The sequence below is a fragment of the Lissotriton vulgaris genome, chromosome 11 (assembly GCF_964263255.1).
Source record: "Lissotriton vulgaris chromosome 11, aLisVul1.2, whole genome shotgun sequence".
NCBI lineage: Eukaryota > Metazoa > Chordata > Amphibia > Caudata > Salamandridae > Lissotriton > Lissotriton vulgaris.
This window is the reverse complement of record NC_141699.1, coordinates 487,176,406-487,201,687: the sequence shown is the minus strand read 5'-3', so window position 1 is coordinate 487,201,687 and position 25,282 is coordinate 487,176,406. Positions and strand designations below refer to the sequence as shown.

Sequence of the window (25,282 nt, the reverse complement as noted above, 5' to 3'; positions counted from 1 at the left end):
ACTGTCTGGGGGTCTGCCCGGCTTCAGGAAGACCACTATTTCGGCATGTCGCCAATCCGGGGGCAACATCCCTTGGGTACGCGCCGCTTCCAGCGCCCGGCGATAATAAGATCCAAGCTGAACATGAAATTTCTTGAAAAATTCGCTAGGGTAGCCATTTGGGCCGGGGGCCTTGCCAGTATTAAGTTGCCCCAGTGCATCTCCCAACTCCTCAGCTGTGAGGGGAGCATCTAGGGCCGTCCTAGTCTCATCAGATATCGGCACGGGCGGCAGCTCCTCAAGGAATCGGGCCAAGTCGTCATCCGACAACCGGTCACGCGGGGCATACTGGGTGGAGTAGTACATGGCAAAACTCGTAGCAAATTCATGCGGGTCGGTCATAACCTCCCCACCACCATTCGTGAGACCAGGCAGTAGGAGGGGTTGGAAGTGTTGTTGGCACAATCTATGCAGCATGGAGCAGGACTTGTCCCCCCATTGATATATCCTACTTCTGGTGGCCAGCCACGCCTGCTTGGCCTCATCCATCAGGAGGGACCCGTAGGTTTGCTGTGCCTGTAGAAGCAGACGTAACCCGATTTCATCACCCCCCTCACGACTTTCTCGCTCCAGAGCCGTTACCCGTACAGCCGCCTCTGCAACCTGCTCTTGACGCTTCCGACGGGCCGCCGAGCACCATGCAATATCTGCTCCTCGTATGGTAGGCTTCATGGCCTCCCACACCATCCCTACATCAGCGCCCTCCACTAGATTTTCCCGCCAGAAATGGTCAATAGTTTCACGTAAGTGATTAGCATATGTCGGCTGAAGGAGATGCCACGAGGACATCCTCCATCGAAACGGCTGTCTTTTCCGGAGGAGTTCCAGTCCAATCGAGACGGGGGAATGGTCGGACAGGCCCCTCGGTAAGATGTCCGCGCTCTTCACCCTGCACAAATATTCCCTAGGCACAAACACACAATCAAGCCTCGAGAAGGAGCCGTGTACAGCCGAGACATAAGTAAAGTCCCGGGCTGTGGGGTGCATATGTCGCCACACATCTACCCAGCCCAACCCCTCACTCATTGCACGCAATCTGGAGGGCGAAGGGGAGGGGGGCGGGATCTCAGATCCCCCTTGGCGCCTCTGGCGATCCACATTTACATTCATCACATCATTCCAATCTCCCCCAATCACTGCTAAGGATCCTGAGATGTCCTCCCATACAGCAAACAGCCTCTCGGCTAAGGCCCACTGGAGTGGGGGGGGGGGGGCGTAAACACTGCCAAACACCACCGATTCTGCACCCACCATGCCCTTAATAAACAGGTAACGACCCTGAGGATCTACCCACTGCTTCTCGTGGATATAAGCCACCCTGCGGTGAATCAATATGGCGACTCCCCTGGACCCCCTGGAAAACCCGGCATGGAAAACCTGTTGATATCCAAATCTCTGTAGGCCCAGAGCCTTTGTGCCCATCATGTGTGTTTCTTGAAGTAAAAGGACATCTGCAGCTTCATTCTTCCCCCAGCGTAACACAGCCCCACGTTTGATTTTATCTAGAAGCCCCCTGACATTCCACGTAATCACTCGTATAGCATCTTCTGGAAGTCTATGAATCGGTTCAGCCATGGTCCATTAAGATCCACCACCCGAGCCTTCCACTCCCGCGCCACCCACCACACGCCATATGGAACATCATTGCAACACACACATGCATAGCCCTGTCAACCCCAAGGACAACAGTCCCCAACCCCACGGTCCCGCAACCCCAAACAGTCCCCATCCCCAACTCAGCGGCCCTAACCCCGACCGCCCACATCCCGCCACCCCCAACCCTATACCTCAAAGAACCTTGAAGTACCTGTCGCGGCATGGGTGGTCCCGAGACCAGAACATAGGGCCCGGGCCCACCCATACCAATGGATCCCAACATCCCCAAACGAAACAGGAAGCTTACTCCCCCTCCCACAGTGTCTCTCTCTCTAGAGGGAGAGTGGTAGCCACCATCACGCAGTCCCCGACCCCCCACCCCACAGCCCCATTCTCAATTAGAGGACAGAAGAAGTACTGCCCCAGGGCGGCAGCAGTGCCGGGCAGTCATTGAGGCCCAGACGACTCGATGAGTCCAACCAGAAGTCACAGCAGTGACAGTAGAAAGGGAAAGGCAGGGCCTCGGAATCTTCAGTGGTCTGTCCCAGATTGTTCGGAGTCCTCGGTTCTGCCACTGGTCTGTGTGCCATCGACCGAGGCCGCACGTCTGCGCGATTTGGATCGCTTGGCCCGACCCTTCTTCTTCGACGTCTGATCTTGCTGAGCCCGTGGTGAGCCCTCTGGAGAGCCCGGATTGAGCCCCGGTTGCGAGTTCGGTCTAATCCGCACCGTTTCATCCGTCCATTTGAAGAGGTCTTCCGGCGTATCAAAAAACAATGTCCGTGATTGAAAAATCACCCTCAGGCGTGCCGGATACAACAGGGAATATTGGAGCTTAAGACCCCTCAATTTTGCTTTGGCGGCCATGAAGGAATGACGCTGCTGTTGCACAAGTTTGGTATAGTCAGGGAAAATCATTATCTTATGATTTTCATATAGGAGGGCGTCCCTGATTCTAGCTTCCCTCAACACAGCATCTCTGTCATGGTAATTTAGTAGTCTGGCGATCACCGCCCTAGGCCGCTCGCCCTCAGGTGGCCTCTGCGTCAGGGCGCGATGAGCTCTCTCAATAATGAAGCAAGCAGACAGCGTCCCTGGGGGCATCCACGATTCCAGCCACTGTGTGAGGAAGTGCTCCATGTTGCCCTTCTCACAGCGCTCCGGAAAGCCAACAAAGCGAAGGTTGTTGCGGCGTGCCCGCCCTTCGGCATCCTCCACCCGGAGCGCCGTGATCCGCTGCGCTGATTCCATCGCCGCCATTCTCTTTTTAAGGGTAGTTACATCTTCCTCTACCACCGTTACCCTGGATTCGGTTTCTGTAATGCGCGCCACTGCGTTCCTCAGGTCTTGGCGTAATAAGGTTACATCCGCGCCTACTGCCCCGATCTTGGCGTCTAGCATGTCCCTCGATTGGGTGATGGCCGCCATAAGGGCTGCATTGTCTGGCCCCCCTCCAGGCGGAGCACCCCCGGATGAGCCAGCGCCCCCACTGGGCCCGGTGAATTTGTCGATAGTTACTTGCTTGGCGGGGCCACCACCTCCCCTGGTCATGACTACGGAGGGCCAAAAAGCAAAAGAAAGGGGAGGGGGGGGCCCTCAAGATGGAAGGAGGCGCGGAACCACGACCGCTCTTGCTAAGGTCTATGGAGGGCAAGGGAGGACAACGTCCGGCCCCGGGGCAGGTCCCGGTGGGTCCGTCTCGAAGCAGCCCAATGACTCGGTCAGGACGTGGCCGGCCCCAGTGACCGCCAAGGAGCAGGGTCACCTCCGAGCAGCAGCCACCCCCAGAAGGGTGGATAGTTATAATGTATGTTGCGCCAGAGCGCTGGCGTCTCCCTCGGTCTGGGGGGGGGGGCCACTACTCACGGTTGCTGCCAGCTTCCCCGCAGTCCATCTACGTCGATGGTCTATCACCGCCGTTCAGGAGTATCAGGGCGCCCGACCTCCGTCTCGTCTGCAGGATCCGGCCAGCACTGGGCCGCGAAAACTGAGGCCCCGGCTGCGCCCGGGCCACCAGGCCTCTCCAGCCGATCTCGGTCGTCCGCTGCCCCGGCTCCTCCTTCGCGTAGGACTGGGCCCCGGCAGAGGGAGCACAGAGACTCTCCCGCGTTCCCAGCCCCTTGGGTCTCCGGGCGTCACGGCCGTCACCAGGCCCGGCGACGCACTACTCCCCGGCCGGGGAGCGCCAAAATCGAGGTCCCGGCTGCACCTCCGCCCTCTAGGCCGCACTCTGCACCTCGCGGCTCCGTCCCGTTCCGGGACGCCGGACCTCCGCTGGGCACACCGGAGGAGTCCTGGTGTTCTCGGCGATCACCGCCCCGTTGTGGCTGTGGGTTCTGGGGTCGGGGACCAGGATAACAGGAAGGATTAACGGCGGGCCGGCGGGAGCTCTAACAAGCTGCGACCGCCATCTCCGCTTGCGTAGCCACGCCTTTTCTTAGAATTTTAAAATCGGGATTTTCAGTAGTCCACAAATTCCCACTGATTGCACATATAAATGTAATGGCCCTGAAAATTGTGTGTTTTTACCATGCAATAGTTATGCTCCATTAATAGGCCTCACTTTTACTTATGTCACACAAGTATCTCTTCCACTCAGGAATTCCCAACAGGGGCACATTCATTATTTGGTCAGTAGCCTTCAAGGCCACCTGCAAACAGCAAGTTTTGAACAGCCAACATTTCAAATTCAGGTAGTCTGTCCTTACCTCATAGCATGTGCTATAACTCAAATATAGAACACAAGCATCATATCAAATCAAGAACACAAGTTTAACTCGTTTCTGTTTTACTTTAGGGCAACCTAGAGAGATACCTTAGACCTCAGTAGCCCCTATAATTGCATCTGTCTTTGTACCATTATCCTCTGCAGCTTAACTAGGGTTGTATGTCATAATATTGAGGAATAAATATTGTATATGATAAATATATTGATTATGTATTGATAACCGTAATATTGTGAAGGTAAGTATATACTTACTATTCTCAATTCCATCTCTAAGTACCTTCAGGATAAAGCAACATATACTTTATGCCCTTATTTTCAAATTTTTTTGAGAACCGATATTTAGGACTTGATATTTAGGCCTCACGGTATTCTGTGGAGGATGTTTTAGTGGATTTCCTTTGTCTACAGGAAGAAATGCTTTTGTCCGTTTGTTTCTAACACTTTTCATGGAACATCTTAAAAAATGAAATGTCTTCCATTGAAATTTGCCCTGGAATTTGACTTCCATTTCCCATTTCCACCCTAACCCTCACTTATACATGTGAAACCCTGATACCAGCACAAACATAATTAACAGCTTTTAGCCGATGGTGTTAACTTTGATTCAACACTTCTGGTAGCCTCTAAAGGGTTCTTTCATGTAGGTAACTTGGGGATTAAATAAGCCCATCTTTGCTTTAAGATGTAGTCTAACCCACTAGGTCGCTTCAGCTGTCCATCAACTAATGATGGGTGAACTCAGGGGGCAAGGACCTTCATAAACAAACTAGATAAATCTGCAAGTCTCCTTGCTTTGCCTTCACATACGTCAACATCATAACCTAATGAGCCAAGTTAATACACTGTTAGGGTGATTTGTGCTCCAGTACACTGAGGACTATACATCATAAATGTACATGAATAAATAGTACCTTATCATGGGAATTGATGAATGTGTCTTTCTGTGCAAACTGCAAAACCAAACCAGTAAATCTGCAACCTTTCCTCACCTTAAATAAGTCCCACAACTGAGTCACCCAAAAAGCCTCATTTTCTCCATACTACAGCATATGATTAGAACACTGGTTTTTAGTCTCTTTATTTTTAAACTATTGTCAGATTTCAGTGTCACTCAGTATCACATTGTCACTTGAACGTGCATTAACTTAATGGTAACGGAAGTGGAGGATTCAGGCGACTCAGTGCATGGCACTTGTAGCAAGATGGAAATATTATGTGGAATGGCTGGGAGGCCCTACCATGTAATATTAAAAGCCTTAGCTCAGTCCTGGTAGAGTGGCAAATAGCAATCAGGCTTACTTAGAGGAACATGTGTTAAGCATTTCAGAGCACAAACATGGACGATAAGTAATTGGCATAACTTGAAAGAAATCCGACCGCAATATATAAACATAGAGCTTATTCTTATATAAATGGTGACACCAAAAGTAAATCAATACAAGGCATAGAACCAGAGTTATCGATTTTAAAGTGTTCAGAAAATCAGTACTTTGCAGAGCTGTCAAACTTAACCATTGCGGTCAATGGAGAAAACACTATGTGACACTCGGTCACTTGCATTTTGAGTTCAATGGAACCCACTTGAAGTTAAGGTCTTGCGGTTTTACAGACCAAGCCTCGGCAGTCAGAACAATTTTACCTTGACCAGGGAGTCCAGTGCAGAGGTGATTTGGTTGTCCTTGGTGCCGAAAGGAGAAATGCGGTAGCTGTCAAAAACACACTTATGAGACACTGTCACTTGCAGATTGGCTTCAGGGGAGCCCCTGGGAGGTTAAGGTTGGAGAGGCCCGCAGACCAGAAATCCCCAGGCAGAACAGCTGGATTGGTGTCACTACAACGCATGCTTTTACATCGCATGCCTTTACAACGCGGTTTTTACCACGCAGTCCATTACAACGCATAAAGCTTTTAGGCGCTGGATAGTGAATTATTTAATTTACTATTCCAACTCCAGTCCCCGTGGATAGCAGGGAAGGTGTTGGATAGTAAATTAAATATATTCCCTATCCTAGAGCGCCCCCCAGCGCAATGCGTTGTAATGGTATGCGTTGTAATGGTTGCGATGTAATGGTAGTGCGTTGTAAAAAATGCGTTGTAAGTGATGTTCCCCGAACAGCTCTACCTAGCTCGGGTGTCTCGGATGCAGAGGTGTACCTCGCTATCCGTGGTGCTGAACGGAAGCTGCAGGGGCTTAGTTTACCAAGCGGGCCAACACAGGCACGTTTTGGATGCAAATGCTCGACAAGTGTGCCTCAGAAGTAGAGGGTCGATGATGCAGTGTGTTTATCTCTTCTTGGAGCATCGAGTAACAAAGTCAGTAGTTAGCCAGACCTCCAACATACCTTGGCCACTGCATCTGCAGCGATGTAGTACATTTTCTTCCTGAAATCCTGGAAACTCTGTAGAGGGCTAAGACTCAGTGAGGTTTGGGACTATGTTTCCCCAAAGACACCTGGCTGGTTACTTTCGGGCTGGTCCTCGGCTGAGCCCGGCAATCAGTACTTGTTTGGTCTTGGAAGTGCGATTGGTGCCTGCTGACTGCAAATGACTAGTACCTCTAGTCCTAGGGAGTCCTGGTGAAGCCTTTCAGTTGCAGAAAGGTTCACCTTTCTTTTGGAGCCGACCTCTTGTCCGGGTTAAGACATAGTCCACCGGGTGCAGGGGGGCTGCCACAGATGCAGAGCTGTACGCATTCTCTTTGTGGAGCCCTGCCTTGTGCAGACATGGGCTCTTCTTGGTCCTTCTTCAGAGCAGATATGGAGTTCTGGTGTGAGGGGTGCCCCTTAAGTCTTGGATTTAGGGCATATTTAGGGGTGTGAGAGTCAGTAGCCAATTGTCTACTGATCCTGCAGCTAATCCACCCCTAAGGTGACAACATCCGGTTGGTGTATGTCACCAAACTACCTAAAACCCAGTATATTTTGGACTTTTCAAAATAGCACGAGCCATCCTCGGCTGTACCGGACAGCTAGCCTACCCTAGAGGTGTGGCTAGTCTTTGGGGATTGTACACCTCCTGAATGTCTAATTTCTCACCTGCTTGCAAACACGGTGCCTGGGGAAGGTGGGAGGTCTTTGTCTCCATTGGAAGACAAGTACATAACAGAGGCAGCGTGACCTTTGAGGCTCACGGCCCTGATGTGTCATTCACCAGCCATCATGGGAGGGCGGAGGTGTGACCTCCTTCCTGCCCAGGTCTTTTGTCTCCATCCTCTGGGAGTAACAGCACTTACCAGCAGGAGGGCAGGATTCTGTCTTGGTGGAAACCCCAAAGCCCTGGTAGACTGAGGCAACTTGGGGGCAACATCTAAGGATGTCACCCTGGTAGTTGGTACATGACAGCTTACGCTCGACACGAGGATCATGTAAGGGGTGAAAAAGCACAGTGTTTGATACCAAACATGACTGAAATTGGTGGTACCATAATGGAGCTGACTAACTCGGGGTCGCCCATGAGCCAGTTAACATTAACCTATGGACGTAATTCACTTACAGTAATCTTTAATGGAAAGATCACTGTAGGGACATGTATGCTTGCACATACATGTCCACTCCATTAATATAATGCACCCTGCCTCCTGGGCTACAGAGACTTACCTTAGGGGTGGTTTACTTATATTAAGGCAGTGAGGTGACCCTGTTACACATGGTGTGTGCAGGGTCGATCTCGAGCTGGGAAGCTGCTCGTGCAGGATGCAACAGCAGACCTGCTGACTTTGTTTACTTGGGTCACGCAGGGTGGCACAAATAGTGCCGCAGCCCTGGTGACACCTTTAACACCCCGGCCCTGGGTACCACTGGTGCCATCTAATACGGACTTATAGGGGGGGAGGGTTCAAGCATCTTTCCAATTGGGTGTACCAAATCACATTTCCTTTGAGGGAAAGAGCACTTGGGCATGGTTAGCAGGTTGCAGTGCACTTTCAGATCTATTACCACAACATCCAGAGCAAACAGTGTGTGTGTGTGGGGGGGGTGACCATCCACCATCCAAAAAGGGCACTAATCTAAAATCAACCCCTGTTAAAACAAATGTTTTTCATCTGAAGATACTCCACAATCCAAGCTTTTCTTCACGTAGCAGAATCAGAGAAAATTCAGAATATCTTATGAACTCCAGGGTGTTTGTGGCAGTGATCATGGTTTCCAGTTCATGGTCCGGGAGGGTTTAAAACTATTACAGTCTTATGATGGTCCAGAATTGTGACTTACAGTTTTCACCTCTTCACCTGAAGGGAATGCGTTGTACACTTTTCTCCCTGCCGTAATGTTTGACTCGTGACTGGCTTTTCAGAACTAGTAATCTCACCAGTAGCCCGAAAAACAGGAAATGAACACTCAGATCCTTCTTTTCTTTCCACTGGTTTGGTGAATTGTTTATTGCCAAATTAGGACGTTTTTCTTTTTTGTGTTTATGTTGTTTTTTATGCAAATTTACACGATTGCACTTTAAGGTATGCTTTTCCTTTTTAATTAAAATCATAACGATTATCAGGCGACAAAATGTAGCTGTAGGCGGGTAAAGGATAGTGGAGGGAAAAAAAATAAATGAAGAGCCATGGAAGCTCCACATTTTATATTTAATGTGACAGAAGCAGGTGATTCAGCTTTTATAGAAGTCCATCAATACTTTCCACGAGATGTTTTGATATACAATTCCAATAGTTGGGGTTTTCAGGTGTATTTTGAATCTGGCCAATCGAAGGATCCGATTTATGCGGAGCTTTAGAATAACAGCGTTTATTTTAATATTGTACGCATATCTTTAATGCTATCTTCGGATATTATGCTGCAAGGTTTACTATACTAATATGGGTTGGGATATTGTTAATCAAAGTGTTAATGACCTATGTTTGTAAAGAATTCATAATTTTCGCATAATTGGTTCATCACATTCATCGAATTGCTTACTGAAGCCACTCGAGTATGCATTTCATTTAACCTGTTTCAACAAGGCAGAGCCAAATGTGGGTGGGTTTCTATTGGGGGTGGCGTGTAAAATTGAAAAATAGATTCAGCTTCCTATGAATGACTTTCGTGACAGTTCTCTGTGTAAACTGGACTTCAATAGAGTGACTGCTGCGTTTGTGGCTGTAGCAGCGTGACTGTGTCATTCAGAGATGCTGAGAAGACCTTGATAAGTGGCCCAAATAACCCTGCAATTTATGTGTGTATATCATGACTAGACATCTGGGTAGGCCACAGGACAGCCTTTTGAAGTATGCCGATTCTTATCAGATTTACTTTTCCTCAGAACTCTAAAAGTATTCTCTCACACTTCTAAAATTAAGAGTTTGAGTACAAAATGCGTCTGTGTTAACACGTAGCCCAAAAGAGAGATGAGGCTATGGATAGATGGGGAGGCCAAGGAACCATGGAGTCAAGAAAGGGCCTTTATGAAAACCCATGAAGTAGGTCGATGACCCATCGCTTCAACCTGATCCCTTAGAGAGCCCTTCATTTACACCTGCCTATTCTACTTATCTAATTGTTTTGTAAGATTTACTTAGCCCCTTCTTTTTAGGAGTGACTGATGTAACAAGCATTGGTAAACCCAGTACTTCCTGTATATGAGAGCTATTGGCAATATTTTTGCCATGCTGTATAGTAAGCTAAAACTGTTATAAAAAAAAAGCTTTATGGCATAGCCAGCTCTTATGTGTTTTTAAAGCTTATTAGCACTGGCCACATCATAGCACTTTTATTTTTTAGGCGTTTGCTACTGAGGCAACACAGAGGGTTGAAGGGCAGGAAAGAAGGACGCAGGTGTGGGGAGAGGAAAGGCAACTGAGGACGGGGGAGCACATGGGCAATGCAAGGTGGGCAGGAGAGGCTGAGGGCAAGCAGACCAAGAATAGAGGGTAGGCGGGAGGAGAAGGGTTCAAACAGTTGGGTAATGAAGGGCAGCCTGGAGTGACTGGAGAAAGTAAACGGACAATGAAGAGTGGATGGGAGCAACCACATGGAAAATGGAGAGTGGACCACAGAGAAGGAGGAAACCAAACGGACAACAGAGGGTAAGCAGAATGGGCATGGGCAACCACACCACAGAGGGTAGGGGGAGGGGCTGGGAGCAAGCAGATGGACAAACAAGGATGGGTCGAGTATTCTTGGGCAAGCTGACAGACAATTGAAGATGTGCAGGAGGGCTAGGGGCAAGCACACAGATAGTCAGCAGGAAGGCCTGGGGCAAGCACACAGCAAGCTTACGGACAACCAAAGATAGGCGGTAAGAGCCTAGAGGACGCACACAGTCAACAGACAGAGGGTGGGCATGAAGGACTGGGAGGAACAGGGAATTGGGAGCTGTACAAGAGGGAGACAGCTGAAAAACACACACACTCATATAGTGCTTGCACAAAAAGAAAAATGTATTGCCTGAAAAGGCAAGCAGTAATTTGTCCGTGCTCCAGGGTGGGGGCAGACACATGAAGAGGAAGGAAGCCTATTGAAACTGATGAATAAGAAGCAAGCAACTGAGAGTGACAATGAAGCCAACCAATAGTAAGCAATTGGTGGACTCTAAGCCACCAGTAAGGAACAAAAGTTCTTGCAAGAGAAAGTGCATACACTGTGTAAGGCAAGGACTAAAAAGACATGCACAGGAGAGAAGAGATAGAGAAAGAGAGTGTGTGTGTGAGAGAGAGAGACAAACAGAGAGTGAGAGAGAGGGGGAGGCAGAGAGTGATTTGCTGGATGAAGCTCTGTCTCCAGGTCACGATCCCAACTATTTGGGCTAGGAAATATCTGACCATAGCCCTTCTCTGCTGTGTCTAGACTTATGCTGACCTCTCCCACTACCCTGGTGTGATGGTTTTCCATGTTGGAGGACACCATACTCAGAGATACCCTAGCTACCCAGCTTACAGACTTCTTCAAAGAGAATGACAAAACTGAACTCGAATTGGACAGAATGAAGTTAGTGACTCAACTTTACTGCATTCAGGCTGTTGTAGGCAGCCGCAAGTCCCTGGAAAAAGACCTGTCTCCAACCGAGCAAAAGTTTCAGGACTCTGAATGACGGCTGACACCTGAAACCTGGGCTAGGAAAGCTCTTGATGCTCTGCATAAGGAAGAAGCAGTGTTGACCAAAATGTTATTATGCTTCAGTTTGGCAGTATATACTGCTCATTACCATTCCAAAGCTGAGAGGTCAGTCCGTCTGCTTTTCTAAGTACACAAACCGCCTCACCATTACTTCACTCCGATATAAGACTAAATCTATAGTGTACTGTATTTCTGTAAAATACAAATAAAATGAATTTTAAAAAAAGCTTAGTGTGGCAGATCTTTAGCCATGACCAGTGAAAATAATTGCAGGCCTCGATGCTACAGAATGATTTAGGGATATCCATTTTTATTGAAACTCCGATAGATAAAGAACCACTGGCCAAAACATTGTATCGTGAGAATCTGGATTTTGTAGGACATTAAGAACTCATCACTAAAATGTAAGGAGGCTGATGTATGTGAACATCTGGTAAGAGCTTTCCAATTGTTTCCACTCACTCTAGAAGTACGTGAGCATACCGTCCTCATTGACTTCTGTTGAGGGAAAAAAGGACAAATGCAACTTTACTTTTTTTGCAAAAATTGCCTCATCTTTATTACCATTGTCATATAGTCATATAAAAGTTGCATACCTGACAACTCACAAGGTGCAACAGTCTGACACACAATATCAGCTCCAATCACATGGTCACCGGGTGAAGAGTGGATATCACATGGTGGCATGGAAAGAGAGCTGAGAACCACTGAAAATAGTGTTTTTCTGCTCGTTTTTCGAGGCCTTGAACTGACAGCCTCCGTTAAGGGGCATAAACACTCTCCAAGACATCAGCAGCAGCCTCAGAAAGCTTTTATTTGGTGGGGGGGAGGGGGTTGCGGGCAGGGTGAGGTTCAAAAGTGCCTCTTGGGTACTTCTCAGTAAGAGGCCCCGCCTCCTCAAAGGCCCCGTCCCTTCCTCTAACTGCGATTTTTGTTAATGTTGGCAGATATGAAGTTGATATTGTAGCATTTGACCTTACCGTTCTCTATATAATCATAAAAAAATGCAGAGGATAGTTGTGACATTTTAAAGCTCCCCTACCCCTATGAACTCCTATCAACCATGAACAGTAAAGAAACAATCAACCAGAAATATTTACCTTCTCCCTTCCCATACTTGGCACTTGGAGCCCACGATATCGCTTCCACGTACCCCAGCTCTCTGCATACCACATGGGCACTGTAGATAGAAAAGTCATCATCGCAGATCGTGCCCCACTCTCCGTTGTAGAACACCTCAACTCTGCCCTCATTGTGCTTCCTCTTTTGTCCCATCAGCCGGAGGGCAATCTTTGGCACATCCGCCGCTCTCGGGGGTGGCTGGTGTTCCTGCTGGTGCTGTTCATAATATTCAGGGTAATAGGGCCAGTGTTCATACTGCGCCGAGCAGACATGACACAGCAATACAGAGCAGAGCAGGGCGAGCAAGTGGTGGATTCCCAGGAAATGCTTCATTTTCAGTGCTCTCACTCCTTTGTGCAAACTCCTCCTAGTAGGTAGTTCTTAGTGCAAATTCAATCAGAGATGTTTTCCTAAAAAAATAAGAAATATGTGCAACAGTGTTAATGACAAGGTTCTGTTGTAAAGCCAAAATCGAAACTCTTAAATAATAAAGCGTACACTAAGCATGGATCTTGAAGCACAGAATTCACAGCCTCAATTAAATGCTGGGGCTGCTTGTTTTACAAGCAGTTTATACAAAGTGGGAAAAGGAAACAATGTTGTTCATTAAATTTTGAATACATTTGTTAGACAATGATCAATCCCCAATTCCAAAAGCTGAAGACTAACTTAATAAAAATAAACAGCACAAGAGAATCAATCTGTAAATTAGACATGAAAATTAGAAATACCTGGGACAATTGGGGAGAAAAGCCCGCCAGCAGAATGAAAGGCAAATGCAACAAACACATTCACATTTCATACTCAACAACCTAAAAGATAAAATGCAAGTGACCATGACCCCCCTCCACCTGAGACACGTGTATGTGTATCAATCTTCTTTCACCCCCTCACACCCTGCATCTCTAATACCACATCCGTTACTCAATGTCCTACCAGAAGGTCCATTCAGTCAGGGACACTAGCGGTGTCCCTCAGTGCGTGGCCGGTGCCCACGCCCACCAGATCCCACGTCCCTTCCAAGTGGAGCTCCTGCCTTTCTCATCCTCACATGGTGAGTGGCAGTACCCTTAAGGAGGGTGGTCATCTGTATTTGTCTACAACTTAGCCAGATATGTCTCCCAGCGTTCTAGTGGGTCCACCCCCCTCCTCTTGTAGATAGCTTTCGGTGTATCGCTATTTCAGCCAGCACCCATTTGCGCAATTCGGCCTACCATTGTTGCAGAGGGCACACGGCGGCTGATTTGCAGGCCATAGTGATGCAGCGCTTAGCTAAAATCAATGCCAAGTCTTGGAATTTCACCAGGGCCTTGGTTTTCCTGGTGATATGACCTCCATCAAGCATGCACCGGACAGGATCTAGAGGGAACAGACACCCTGTTACCCCTAACACTGTCTGCGTGACCTGCAACCAAAAGGGAATATCACCACACATGACCACACCATGTTTTGTTTTTATTGCTATGTTGAAGCTTGTTGATTTAATATGTATGTATGTGCTATTATATATTTTTTTAATATTGTGAATGCTGTTTTTCAAAAATGAATTGAGTTTTACAGTAGTTGCAAAGCCCAATAAATGAATTGATTGACTGAATAATTGAAAGGATTGATTGTTGGTGGCCAACAGAGAAAAAAATAGGCTTTGTTTTAGGAAACAATAGGCAGTCGTATTTTCTGTGTTAAGTAAATATGTATATGAACACTCATATTTGTATGAGGTAGGTGCTTTCCTTAAGGAGCTTCCTTGGCATGAAGTAGCTGATCCATTTGGGGGTTACCCCTCATATTCAGTGTGCTCTAACTTGCACTCCACAAACTTCCCCTGGCTTCGGTCTTCAGATTCTTGCAAACTATGTGGCCAAATGATGGTATTACAATTGCCTGCACGTGTTTGCACAAAACAGACACTTTTCCACAATTTTGCATCTGATACCTTGTGATTTGAGGGGTACTGGATTGGGAAATGAAGAGATTGGATGATCTAGGATAAGCATATTTCTAAATGTTTTTGACTAAGTCCGGCTGTGACCCACAGTTTGAGTAATATGTCAAGCTAACGCAGTCTGGCACGACTACTTGTGTTACACAGACTCTATGACGAATGAAGAACACAGCACATGGCCCCGTTTATGCATGTCCTTTTAATATAAGGAGAATAACTACACTCGGCTATATGACCAACTGAGATCTTGAGATATGGTGTTTTCTGATCGTAAATTATGAAATCAAGTCTCTATTGTCTGCTATTGGACTTTCTACATTTTAATATGATGCCCCACCACATATTTTGTTACATATGTTACTCTTTCTGCTGTATACATTTGCTAAAATATTCAGGCTAAAGACAATTTCAGGCAGTCAAGCACCCCTTGTTGCTTGTTCATGGTAGGTAGACTTTGTTAGCAAAGCTACTTCACTACTAGGTGTCAAGAGTCATACTACAAGTACAATTGCATCCACCCTGCCAGTGCTTAATTTGTGAAGTAATGAGTGCCGGTGCCCAAAGCTCTGCTCAAAAGATTGCGGCCACCTGCAACTTGATGTTGGTGCACCAAATACCAAGGCTGTGAAGCCTTGAATACACCTCATGCTTCTTTGATCAACAGCCAGACACTCCCTACACCTTTATCTCACTCTTGCATGTTCCTGCATTCCCCCTTTATGACGTTTCTCCGTCTTTCTGCTTCATTTGTTCTTCCCTCTCTTTCAATCGGCAACTGTTTAATGAGGATAAATAAGTGCCGGTCCCCAAAATAAGTAAAGGCAGTTCTAACCGGCAACCATCGGCTCAAAGTAAGCACTGCCCTGCCTGTTTCGTAAAAACACACCATGTCAAATGCCGAGGAACACAAAACCCTGGCACCACCAGATTGAAAATTAGAAAACAAAGAAAAGGAAAGATTCTCAACCTCCCCGTCTGCAGCAGTGTATACGCTGTTGGGTTCACCCCAAAGACCAGTCCTGCGCACGGAGTACAGAATAAATCTACTCTCTCTAGCGTTTACTGTAAATCTAAGAAACTCACTGGTGAGTATGATGCAGTGAAAGACAGGACAACAGTTCGAAGTGGGTAGGGCCGTCTTAACAGCAAAGCAGTGCAATGGGCCCTGCCTACACAACCACTCACAGTAATAAAAAAGTTTAACAGAAAATTATTGTTAAGTTCTGGTCTACATGGGGCCCCTACGCTTGTGGGGCCCCCAGGCAACTGCCCAGCATGCCCATGCATTAATAAGGCACTGGCCATGTATGAAGATGTGTCAGGGATCTTCTGTGTCCCCTCCCAAGAATGCCTTCAGGGGGTGCACTAACAGTTGATTACTTCTTAGTGGCACACGATAAGTGTGACTCTTGACTCTCTTGACTCTTGCCAAGTCTGTAATATTACACATGGTCAAAGGTGTTTCCTTTTTTGTAGGGGGTGAAGCTCCCGTGAAAATGAGAAAATACCCCCTCCACGTGGCACGGTAGTAAAATGTGTGCCCGCACAATAACTGTTACAATTGGGAGCGTGGAAGCGTCTGGACCCCTTCCATGACATAGAAGCACCCCCCCCAGAAGTGCAGAAAGCATGTGGAAATGCCCAATATGCTGCTGGAGAACACCCAGAACCCGGGCCTGGAAAGGAATCCTTTTCAAATTACACATCAAGGCAAAGGGTAATGTCCTATCACTGATCAGCTTTTTCCATTACTTCTTCACTTCAGGAAGGACGTGAAAACTCATAACTTGAAGGAGTACTAATCTCACCATCAATAAAAGGAAAAACAAATCCTGCTTTCTCCCTTGTCCTAGAGCAAATATAAAGCACATTCCATCCACTCTTGTACACAATACCAAAAAAGTGATGTGGTATAAGCCACAGTAGGTACCTACAATAAGTGTAAATATAGGCAAAAAATATCATAATTGAATAGTGATGTGGATTGCATACATTAAAGATTGGTAGAGTAAACTTTATGAACTTCCTTTATTTTTATACTCTACTCTAACATTAAATTGTTGCCACATGAACGAACCCAGCATCTCATATACAGGACATTTTAAATCCAAAATCTTCAAATCATGCTCTACAAAATGGCGCCCAGGAAGCTGATGGAAATGGGACCACTTCACGGACTTCTCAGAGGTACGAAGAGCTACACAAATACTGCAATAATATGCAATTTGATAGGTGAAAATAATAACATCTTTGTATGGAAATAGTCAACAGGCTGTCCTCGGTTTACTCTAATATTTTGTGTTGGCAGAGATGAGCAAAATTTGAAAACAAGGGCGTTGTTTATCGTTTTTAATATCAGATAATTTTGTCACCTGATAGAAAATCTGAAAGGGTCCATATATTTTTTATTATCTGAAACCACTTGGAGAGAGTAGTTAAACCATCCTTACTTAAAAGATCAAAGAAGCTTACGCTCGCACATCATAAGGATGTCATTTATCAAAGCTGCACCTCTTCAAGTTTTGATTTTATGAGATGTGCAAGATATTTACAACTTCCACATGGTTTAGAGAGCACGTTTAAATATCATAAAAGCTGTTGGACTGAGTATGAATGACATTTTTATAGGCAAACTGTGTATATTCCATTCTGTTATTTAACATGCATTTCTAGTGTTTAAAATGTTATAAGTCCCACCTGCTTAAATGCAAAGTATTAACAGGATGTCTTCTCTCTCTTCTAGGTCAGAGAACTTTACTCTTTCTCAGCCTCATATAATTAAAAATATCACCAATAAAAATCTGTAGTTACATACATATCTAGAGGGGGTTTCTTCAGCCCTTTTCATCTATTTGTTTTTTCACCTGTCATTTACATTTTGCTTCTACCCTCCACAGCATACAGCAAGGAGTAATGCGTGAGCCTGCTCAGCCATTGGCTCTCTTGTACTGAGTACTCTTGGACTAGGAAAGATGGAATTACTCTGATAACACGTGCCTATGGAGCCGTGTGGATATTAAGGGCCACTGGGCAATCCCCCGTGCTTTCTTGGCATTGCCTCATCTGGAAAATATTCAGCAATCCATAGGCACGTCTGGCCCTGCTGACGCTGGCCCGCGCGCGGGTTGCTGCAAAAAGAAGTGCACTTTGCACATCCTCCTAAAAAGAAGTGTACTTCAGTGCAAGTGCTGATGGGCCAATACTCTACTTTGGCAATGTTTTTTTCCATTCATTATGCTTTTCAAATCATCCTTGTGTGTCTAAAAAATGTCTGCAGGTTGCAGTAACTCAAACTACGATTTGTTTGCCCCAATAAGTATCATATTTACTGTGATGTGCACTGAAATTGAAAAGGGTTTCCACACTTACAATTGCTTGCAATGTTACACTAATTTTGACAATTATTTTTTAATTCAAGCATACGGCTGCCACATTTAGATGCCAACATTATTTTCTTTTTTATTTTGTGCGATGTGTGTGCCATGTTTTTGAAGACAAATAACAATAAGACCAGCTTCCCAAGGCCAACTCTTTTGGCGTTGCCAGTGCTTATTTGTAGATACGTCTTCTCTCAGTAGTCAGCAGTTTACAACATTGACTACTCCACTCTTTGGCCCGTGTAAGCCCAGCTACCGGCTGATGAAACGCGTCCTGATATATCTGTCAAAAGAGCACATATTAAGGCACTTGTTGATGGCTTCGAGGGCAGAGGTAAGGCAGCAGCTTTCCCTGTTTACCTTTAGGAATGTGATGGGAGCCAGCCCTGGCGCTGAGTTTCAAGTGAGCACGCTTCCAGATAGGGGTTTTGAGAGGCGTTCCTCTCTGCCAGCCATGCAGCAAGCCGCGCGCGGGCAGCGTCAGCAGGGCCAGACGTGCCGATGGACTGCTGAATATTTTCCAGATGAGGCAATGCCAAGAAAGCACGGGGGATTGCCCAGTGGCCCTTAATATCCACACGTCTCAACGGAACCCTGGCTGTTCCCTCCCAGAAGCAGCGCTCCCTTGGGTCAACACTGTGGGGCCCATTCAACCTCGCCCAAGCGTGTGTGCTCCGGTATCCTCATCAGGGTCAAGTTACGCAGCATGTAATGGTGGCCGGCAGCCAAGGAAAACTACACTGTGGAAATGAAAACACCCACGCAGCGCCAGGAGAGGCCTTCAAATACCAACCGAACAGGAGCCATTTTCCTTTCAGGAAAGCTCACTGTAACTTCCGGTTCGCGCCCTGTACATCGATTAAGTTCAATGTCCTGGTCTGTTGCCAGATGCAAAGTGACCTAATGGGAGACTGTGAACAGTTACAGCGAGTGTTAGAGGCACCACCCCGGCCCGACCGGCCTCTCAGATGCCTCATTCCGTCTCCTGATTTCACAATAGGATTGTCCGCCTGTGTTTTCAGTAGGTCAATTGGCTAATATCAAATCCAAAATGAAGGTTGACGGTTGTGTAATGGAAAGCAAGATATCCATTAGCAACATCACCGAAATAATTAAAGGGCACCCCCCAATATGCGAGACAGTGATTACCCACTCGCGACAAGCCAGGCTAATGACAAGTCCTCTTGAATGACAGTTGTCTGGATCCTATCCAAAACTATAGAGAGAATGAATGCTAAAACACCCGCATGACAGCCCTATACCAAGTGAAACGTGTGAGTTATAGTAACGATAATACAAAGACCACGAGGCAAATATCAAAATAATATTAAGGAGTAGTCTTTTGCAGTCCACCGAATCAATGATACATGAGTACATGGATGAGTGTTTTTCTTAAAACTTACTCACCCATCCATAACATTACCTTACTTGAGGCTGGACTGTCCAGACGGTGAGACTTGAAATCAGTCATTTAAAGTAGAACATTTTTTGCCTGCCTATCTGAAAGCAGACTCCAAGAGGTGTCTTCTAAACGACCTGATTGAACAGGTAACGGCAAACGGCAACCTGGCATTTTGCCTGCAATCCGAAAATCTTGGAACCCAATATGGGGGCATTGTATGGGTGTAACATAAACACCTGCAGCTCCTGGGCAGACCGGAAGTCTTCACATCTCATGAGGCTCTTGTTCACCAAAAGTTCGTAATTTATCTACAAGGTTGGAGATTTATGTAACATTTTAGGGATGTCACCAAATTTTGTGAAGGACACCATTATTTTGTTATGCCTTTGGTGTTGTGGCAGAAACATAATTCCCCTACGGTACAAGCGGATAAGGATTTCAGAACAAACATACATAAGATTTTAGAATAAACACACACAGATATTTAAAGTGCCATACAATGCAGAGAAAAAAAATTGTTTGCTTTGCACAGTACCACAAACGTAATCAAGATTAAGAACACAGCTCGTGAAACATTACATTCTCTCCAACCCTACCCTTGTTTAATTGGAGCACCCTAAGAGTTTTGATTAAAACTAAATGTGTCGGTGATTGTTGAACACGTTTGGGAGATGGGAGATGTGGTACTGGGGTTGAAAAAGTTACTTTCACATCATGAGCATTTGGCTGGAATCACACCCAGCCTGTGAAGTGGGCATCCTCATAGACAGACCGAATAACTGTCAAACAGCATGAGTCATGATTCAGTAGTGAAACCAAGTTATAATATTTATATTATAACAGGTTATTAGACTGTTGAGAGCTCCACTGAAGGCAGTACAGTGGTTCAGTGCCAATCATCATGACGCGTATATGCATTCTACTACAAAACTCTAATGTTTATATTTATGTTTCTCCCTTTCTAATTGAGACAATTCTCCCCTCAGTGGATGGCATCTTTTAATACCATTATAATCCTCTGCTTCGGTCTACATCCGTTGTTAAAGACGCGTCCCTTGTTATAAGCCTGTATCTTGGGGTCAGCGCCTTTAACAACCGTCCGAGCCTTTGGCAGCAGACTGCAATGCTATAATCGATCGTGTGTGGAACTTGAAGAACTTGACAAACCTTCCCTTGTCCTGCACAATACCAACAACTATATCTTGATTCTGAGGAGAAACCCCCACGACAACGTAGGGAGCTGCAGTACCAACTGAATGATCACGGAGCACTGATCTTCTTTGTAACAACACACGAGAGTGGAAGTTCTTTTTCTCCTTTTTCGAAAGTTGAAAATGATTGGACACTTTTAAAGCACACTCGACAAACTTCTTGAACATATTACATCACAGATGAGCAGCTATTTCCCCTGCCTCAGCAACCTCTTGATTACCGAAAGCAGAAGGAATTGCACAGCAACCACAGGCAGCTAGCTCAGACTAAACAATAGATCTGATGTCCTACTGTGTACTCTGTGGACTTTCCATACCACTGGCTTAGAACTCCCCTCCTTTGACTGAGCACGTTGCTTCAGGGTACCCTCTGAGGAATTTTTCACTCATCAAAGTGATGGACCAGGCAGACTTTTATGCTTGTTGAAATTGAAAAACACATTTGTGGGCCACAGGCCCTGATGACGTGAAGCGCTTGGATACCCTATTGGATGATTAGCTGTGCTTTCTAAATCCTGATTGGTTGATTGATCGCCATGTCTGTTACAGCCTTGAGAACAGTATCACATTTTAAAATACCCATCAGCCAGTGGTCTGCAGCAATCAGTGTTGACCTCCTGCTGTGCACAGAAGCTGCATGGTCCACCAACGGTAAGTGATCTTCCCACTAGCTTCTCAAAACGGTTAACACCATTAAATGGCATGGTGGAGCAATGACCCACCATTCCCCTTCTAATTTAAGAAGCCCCACCCATTCCCCTATTACTTGCACTCCCCATTACAGATAACTCCTGAACTACTAAGACCATCTTGTGAACAAAACGGTGCTCAGAGGAGGAGGAAACAGAAGAGAGCGTTATGCCGTTAGCTCCAGGCATGCATCGCACAAAATAATTCCACAGACCAGGGTGCTGGGGTCTGTCAGTGAAACCCCAAACTCTCTTTCATTAGCTCTGTCACCTGATCTGATGGCACAGTTGTTGGGATGAGATTGGGTTAGTGTAAGGTTGGCAGGGTTGGATTGGAAATTAAAATCGGCCCGGGCACACAAAAAAAACGGCCCACATTTGCATAAACACTCCTCATATCACTGCTCTGGTGTAATCTTATAAAAAAACTTTAGGGGAGGGGGTAAAAAAATGCACGCGTTAGTTTACACTGGTGAAACAAGTGAGGCCATTTCTACTCAGGCCCCCTGCCCCCGCTCAGTATGTGTAGACATTAATGGGCCGGCCCGAGAGACAAAGGGAGTGATACCTCTGCTAAACGGAGGTAATGAGCGCCCATCCGCCTCTATAAAAGGCCACTCAGACACCCACTGGGCCGCTGACTGTATCAGAAGAACAGAGACAGCGCCCAATTAGCCCCCCAGACTGCTCAAAAAAGCAGCCCACAGCAGAACTTGGACACCGGCCCCTCGGGCATTGCCCGAATGCCCGCATTACCAATCCAACGCTGAAGGTTGGCCCTATGGGCGGGCTGGAAAGTGACCATCCCTACACCTGTATCACCAGATCAATTGACAGGGCTAAAAAAAGGGTGGCACATTTCAAAATACTCATCAGCCAGTGGTCTGCAGAAATCAGCTTCGACCTCCTGCAGTGCACAGAAGCCACATCAACTGCCAACTGTTTGGTGTCTTCCTACTAGTTACTCTGCAGCATTAACAACATTAAATACATTTTTGCAGCAATAACCTAATATTTAGCAGAAGTCTTTCTTGCCAGTGAGTACTTTTTAGTAATTATCTCATCAATGCGACTACATCACACTCGGGAAGAAGGCTGTCAATTTACTACTTAATCTGAAGCAAAGTCTTTCTTCCCTTTCTAGTTATAGAGCCCGCCCCTTCCCATATAACCCGTAATCAGCACCTCCATACAGCATCTGAAGTACCAAGCCCATCTGGCATGTAAAACGATTCCCAGAAGAACTAAAGAGACCGGAGGAAGTGCGGGGTGGAAAATGAGACAAGGAAGACTAGGTTAGAGTAATGCAGATTGTTGTAAGTAACCAGGACATTAGCTACTATTGAGTGAGTTGTAATCATCCAATTATTGCCAGTATTGTGGAGTAAACAACAGCGCAGACCAGTTTTAAATAGTAATCTTCAAGTATTTTACAGTAATCATCAATTACTGTGCACTAACCATGAAAGGCCGGATTACAAGTGGGTCGATTTCCAAACCGCGGGAAATTCCCTGTTTGCTCAGTAGTTGGAATTACGAGTTTGGCTCTATATGGTTGAAATATCTCAACCTTGGATAAATTTCGGCAGGATATACCTGCTGAAATTTAACAGGAGAAAGCATATGGTATTTACCGTACAATGCGGATTTTGGTGTGTTAAACATCAAATCTGCATATTATTACCTAGAAAGACGTAATAGGCGCTATTTATCGCTGCTGATAAATAATGTACCTTGTGATATCATTTTTTATCAGGTGCAATAACAAGCATCTATAATCTTAATCAGGACCTAAGTGTTTTGAAGTAATCACCAATAATGTTGCCACAATGACATAGTGGGCAGTATATATAGGAGTGGCATTGAGGGCATCGGCTTTTGTTTTTTTTGACAGCAGGAATGTTACAATTTACCCAATTGAGGATTTTATGTTGTTAAGGCTGTAACTTTCCAGTAGAAATCCTTTAGGAAACCACATATACTTGGAAGAATGATTTTAATTAATTATCTGGCATAAAGAAGGATTCTTGCTGGATAGACAATAACACCTGACAATGTCATGATAATTTACTTGATTTAGTAGAATTCTATAACAACTTTCTATAACTCAATGTGGTGTTTATTTCCTTTGGACTATCCTTAAGCTGCCTCGCCTGTTTAGGTCTGTCTTGTAAGCACAGCTGTTCCCTAGAAATAATGCGATCATCAATACATGAGCTTTAGCAAACACTACGAAGAGCGGTACTTTGGCCCCACCCACATTTTGAATGCCTTGAATACAGAATTTGTTTGGGCAGAAGTTGTGCTAGTTCACTTACAAAGTAGTTCCATTGCCTCAGCTCTGCCGTTGGGCTGTGGGTCACATTTTGCTCTGGCACCCAGACCCATTGGTAATTGCAGCAGAGGCCAGTTACTTTATACCTTTTGTGGTGATAGTCATGTTCATTAAAGGGTCTGTCTTTAAATTGGGGGAAGAAAGAGCACATTTTCTCTAACTATGTTGGTACGCCTTTCGAATATCTCTAGTTGGGAAGTCCAACAAATCAAATTAAAACTGAAGTTAAAAGCAGCTCATCCAGGCAATAGGAGCACAACACATGCATTTTACTGAAACAAAGCATAACCTTCTCTGTGCCATCCTCTTTCCTCCACCATCTCCGATTTAATTGACTTGAAAGTTGAAAATACAACTATAAACACGCTGTAAGGCAGCAGAGAAATAGTGTGTGAGAGAGAGAATGTGTGTGTGGGTGTGTTTGCGTGCTTGTGTGTGTGTGTGCGCGCGCGCACATGGTATAGTAGTGAAGAAGGGGTAAATATGGAGCCATACAGGCATACTTCCCTCATCCGTCTCACTTGTGTGCCTGTTCTGCTCTCTGGCCAGGATGCCCAAGTTTCAACAGGGCTTATTTAGCACGTCTGTCTGACTCCAGGTTGATGAACTAGTATCACCAGTGATACCATTTTCACCAGTACCACCAGCACCTGTATTGCCAATTACACCACAGATGTCACCACCATCAGAATCACTATTATTAACGCCATCAGTACACAACCACCAGAACTACCATCAGTACCACCATTTCCACACTACCAACAATAGTACCACCCTAACAGTAAAACCACCACCTATACCACTAGTATCACTACGATCTGTACCACCACTACCAGTACTACAGCCAGTAGTACTATCATTAATAGTATCACTAGTAGAAAAACCAGTAGCAACACACCAGCACACAGTACCACCACCAGTATCACCAAAACCACAAACCCTTTTATCGTCAGTGTCACCACTAGAACTTCTGCCAGCTTCACCACCAGTACCTTTACCACTAGTATCACCATCCGCAGTAGAACCACACTACAACTACCAGTGACACCACCACCAATATCAACATGACCAGCACTACCGCCCACATCAGCAGTACCATCACCACCATTGCAGTACCACCATCAATACTAGCAGTAACAGTACGAACACCACCCCCAAAGAATCACGGCCACCAGTATCCCCAGCAGTACCACAAGTATTATCACCACCGCCAGTAGCACGACCACTGCTGTAACCACTGCCACCAACACAAGTACCATAACCACCAGTACCACCACCTCCCGTGCTACCTCCAGAACCAACACCACCTCAAAGGCTTACATCTGGCTGTCAGTCTAGTGTGAGTAATTCAAAACTACTATTCCCACAATGCAGGAGCTGCCATCACCCAAGCACCACACCCAGAGGAGAGAGAAATACCAACACTCAGCGCAAACCACCTTCCCTACCACCACACAGATTTCCAAAGCAAGGGATGCAGGGGGTGGGTTGGGGAATGAGAAGTATGGTAGGTTGTGCTCGTAGGGAGAAAAGGGGATCTATGTAAAAGGAGGGATTATACACTATACCAGTAGGGATGTGTCTGATATGTTAATCATATCAATGTGGATGGAAGGGGGGGCAACACTAGTTGTTTTTAGTTACCCTCACACACCCTAGTGGTGTCATGCTTCATCATTGGGTCACCCCGACTCCTACAGGTCAGAGTGGGCTCGACCACAGTGTTGGGAAGCTCTTGTAATAATGAAGGAAAAAGGGGTATATATAAAATACCTCAATCAGACCCCGGTAT

At 46.0% G+C, this 25,282-nt stretch overlaps 1 protein-coding gene across 1 annotated transcript in view; it reads right to left on the bottom strand.

Moving 5' to 3' along the window:
• The window catches only part of LOXL2 (lysyl oxidase like 2), a 445,269-nt gene that overhangs the window by 336,227 nt on the left and 83,760 nt on the right, over nucleotides 1-25,282 (bottom strand). The window contains exon 2 of the mRNA XM_086943561.1: nucleotides 12,510-12,941. Within this exon, the coding sequence (XP_086799687.1) occupies nucleotides 12,510-12,864 (355 nt within the window). The 5' untranslated portion in view covers nucleotides 12,865-12,941. The remainder of the gene's footprint in view (nucleotides 1-12,509; nucleotides 12,942-25,282) is intronic.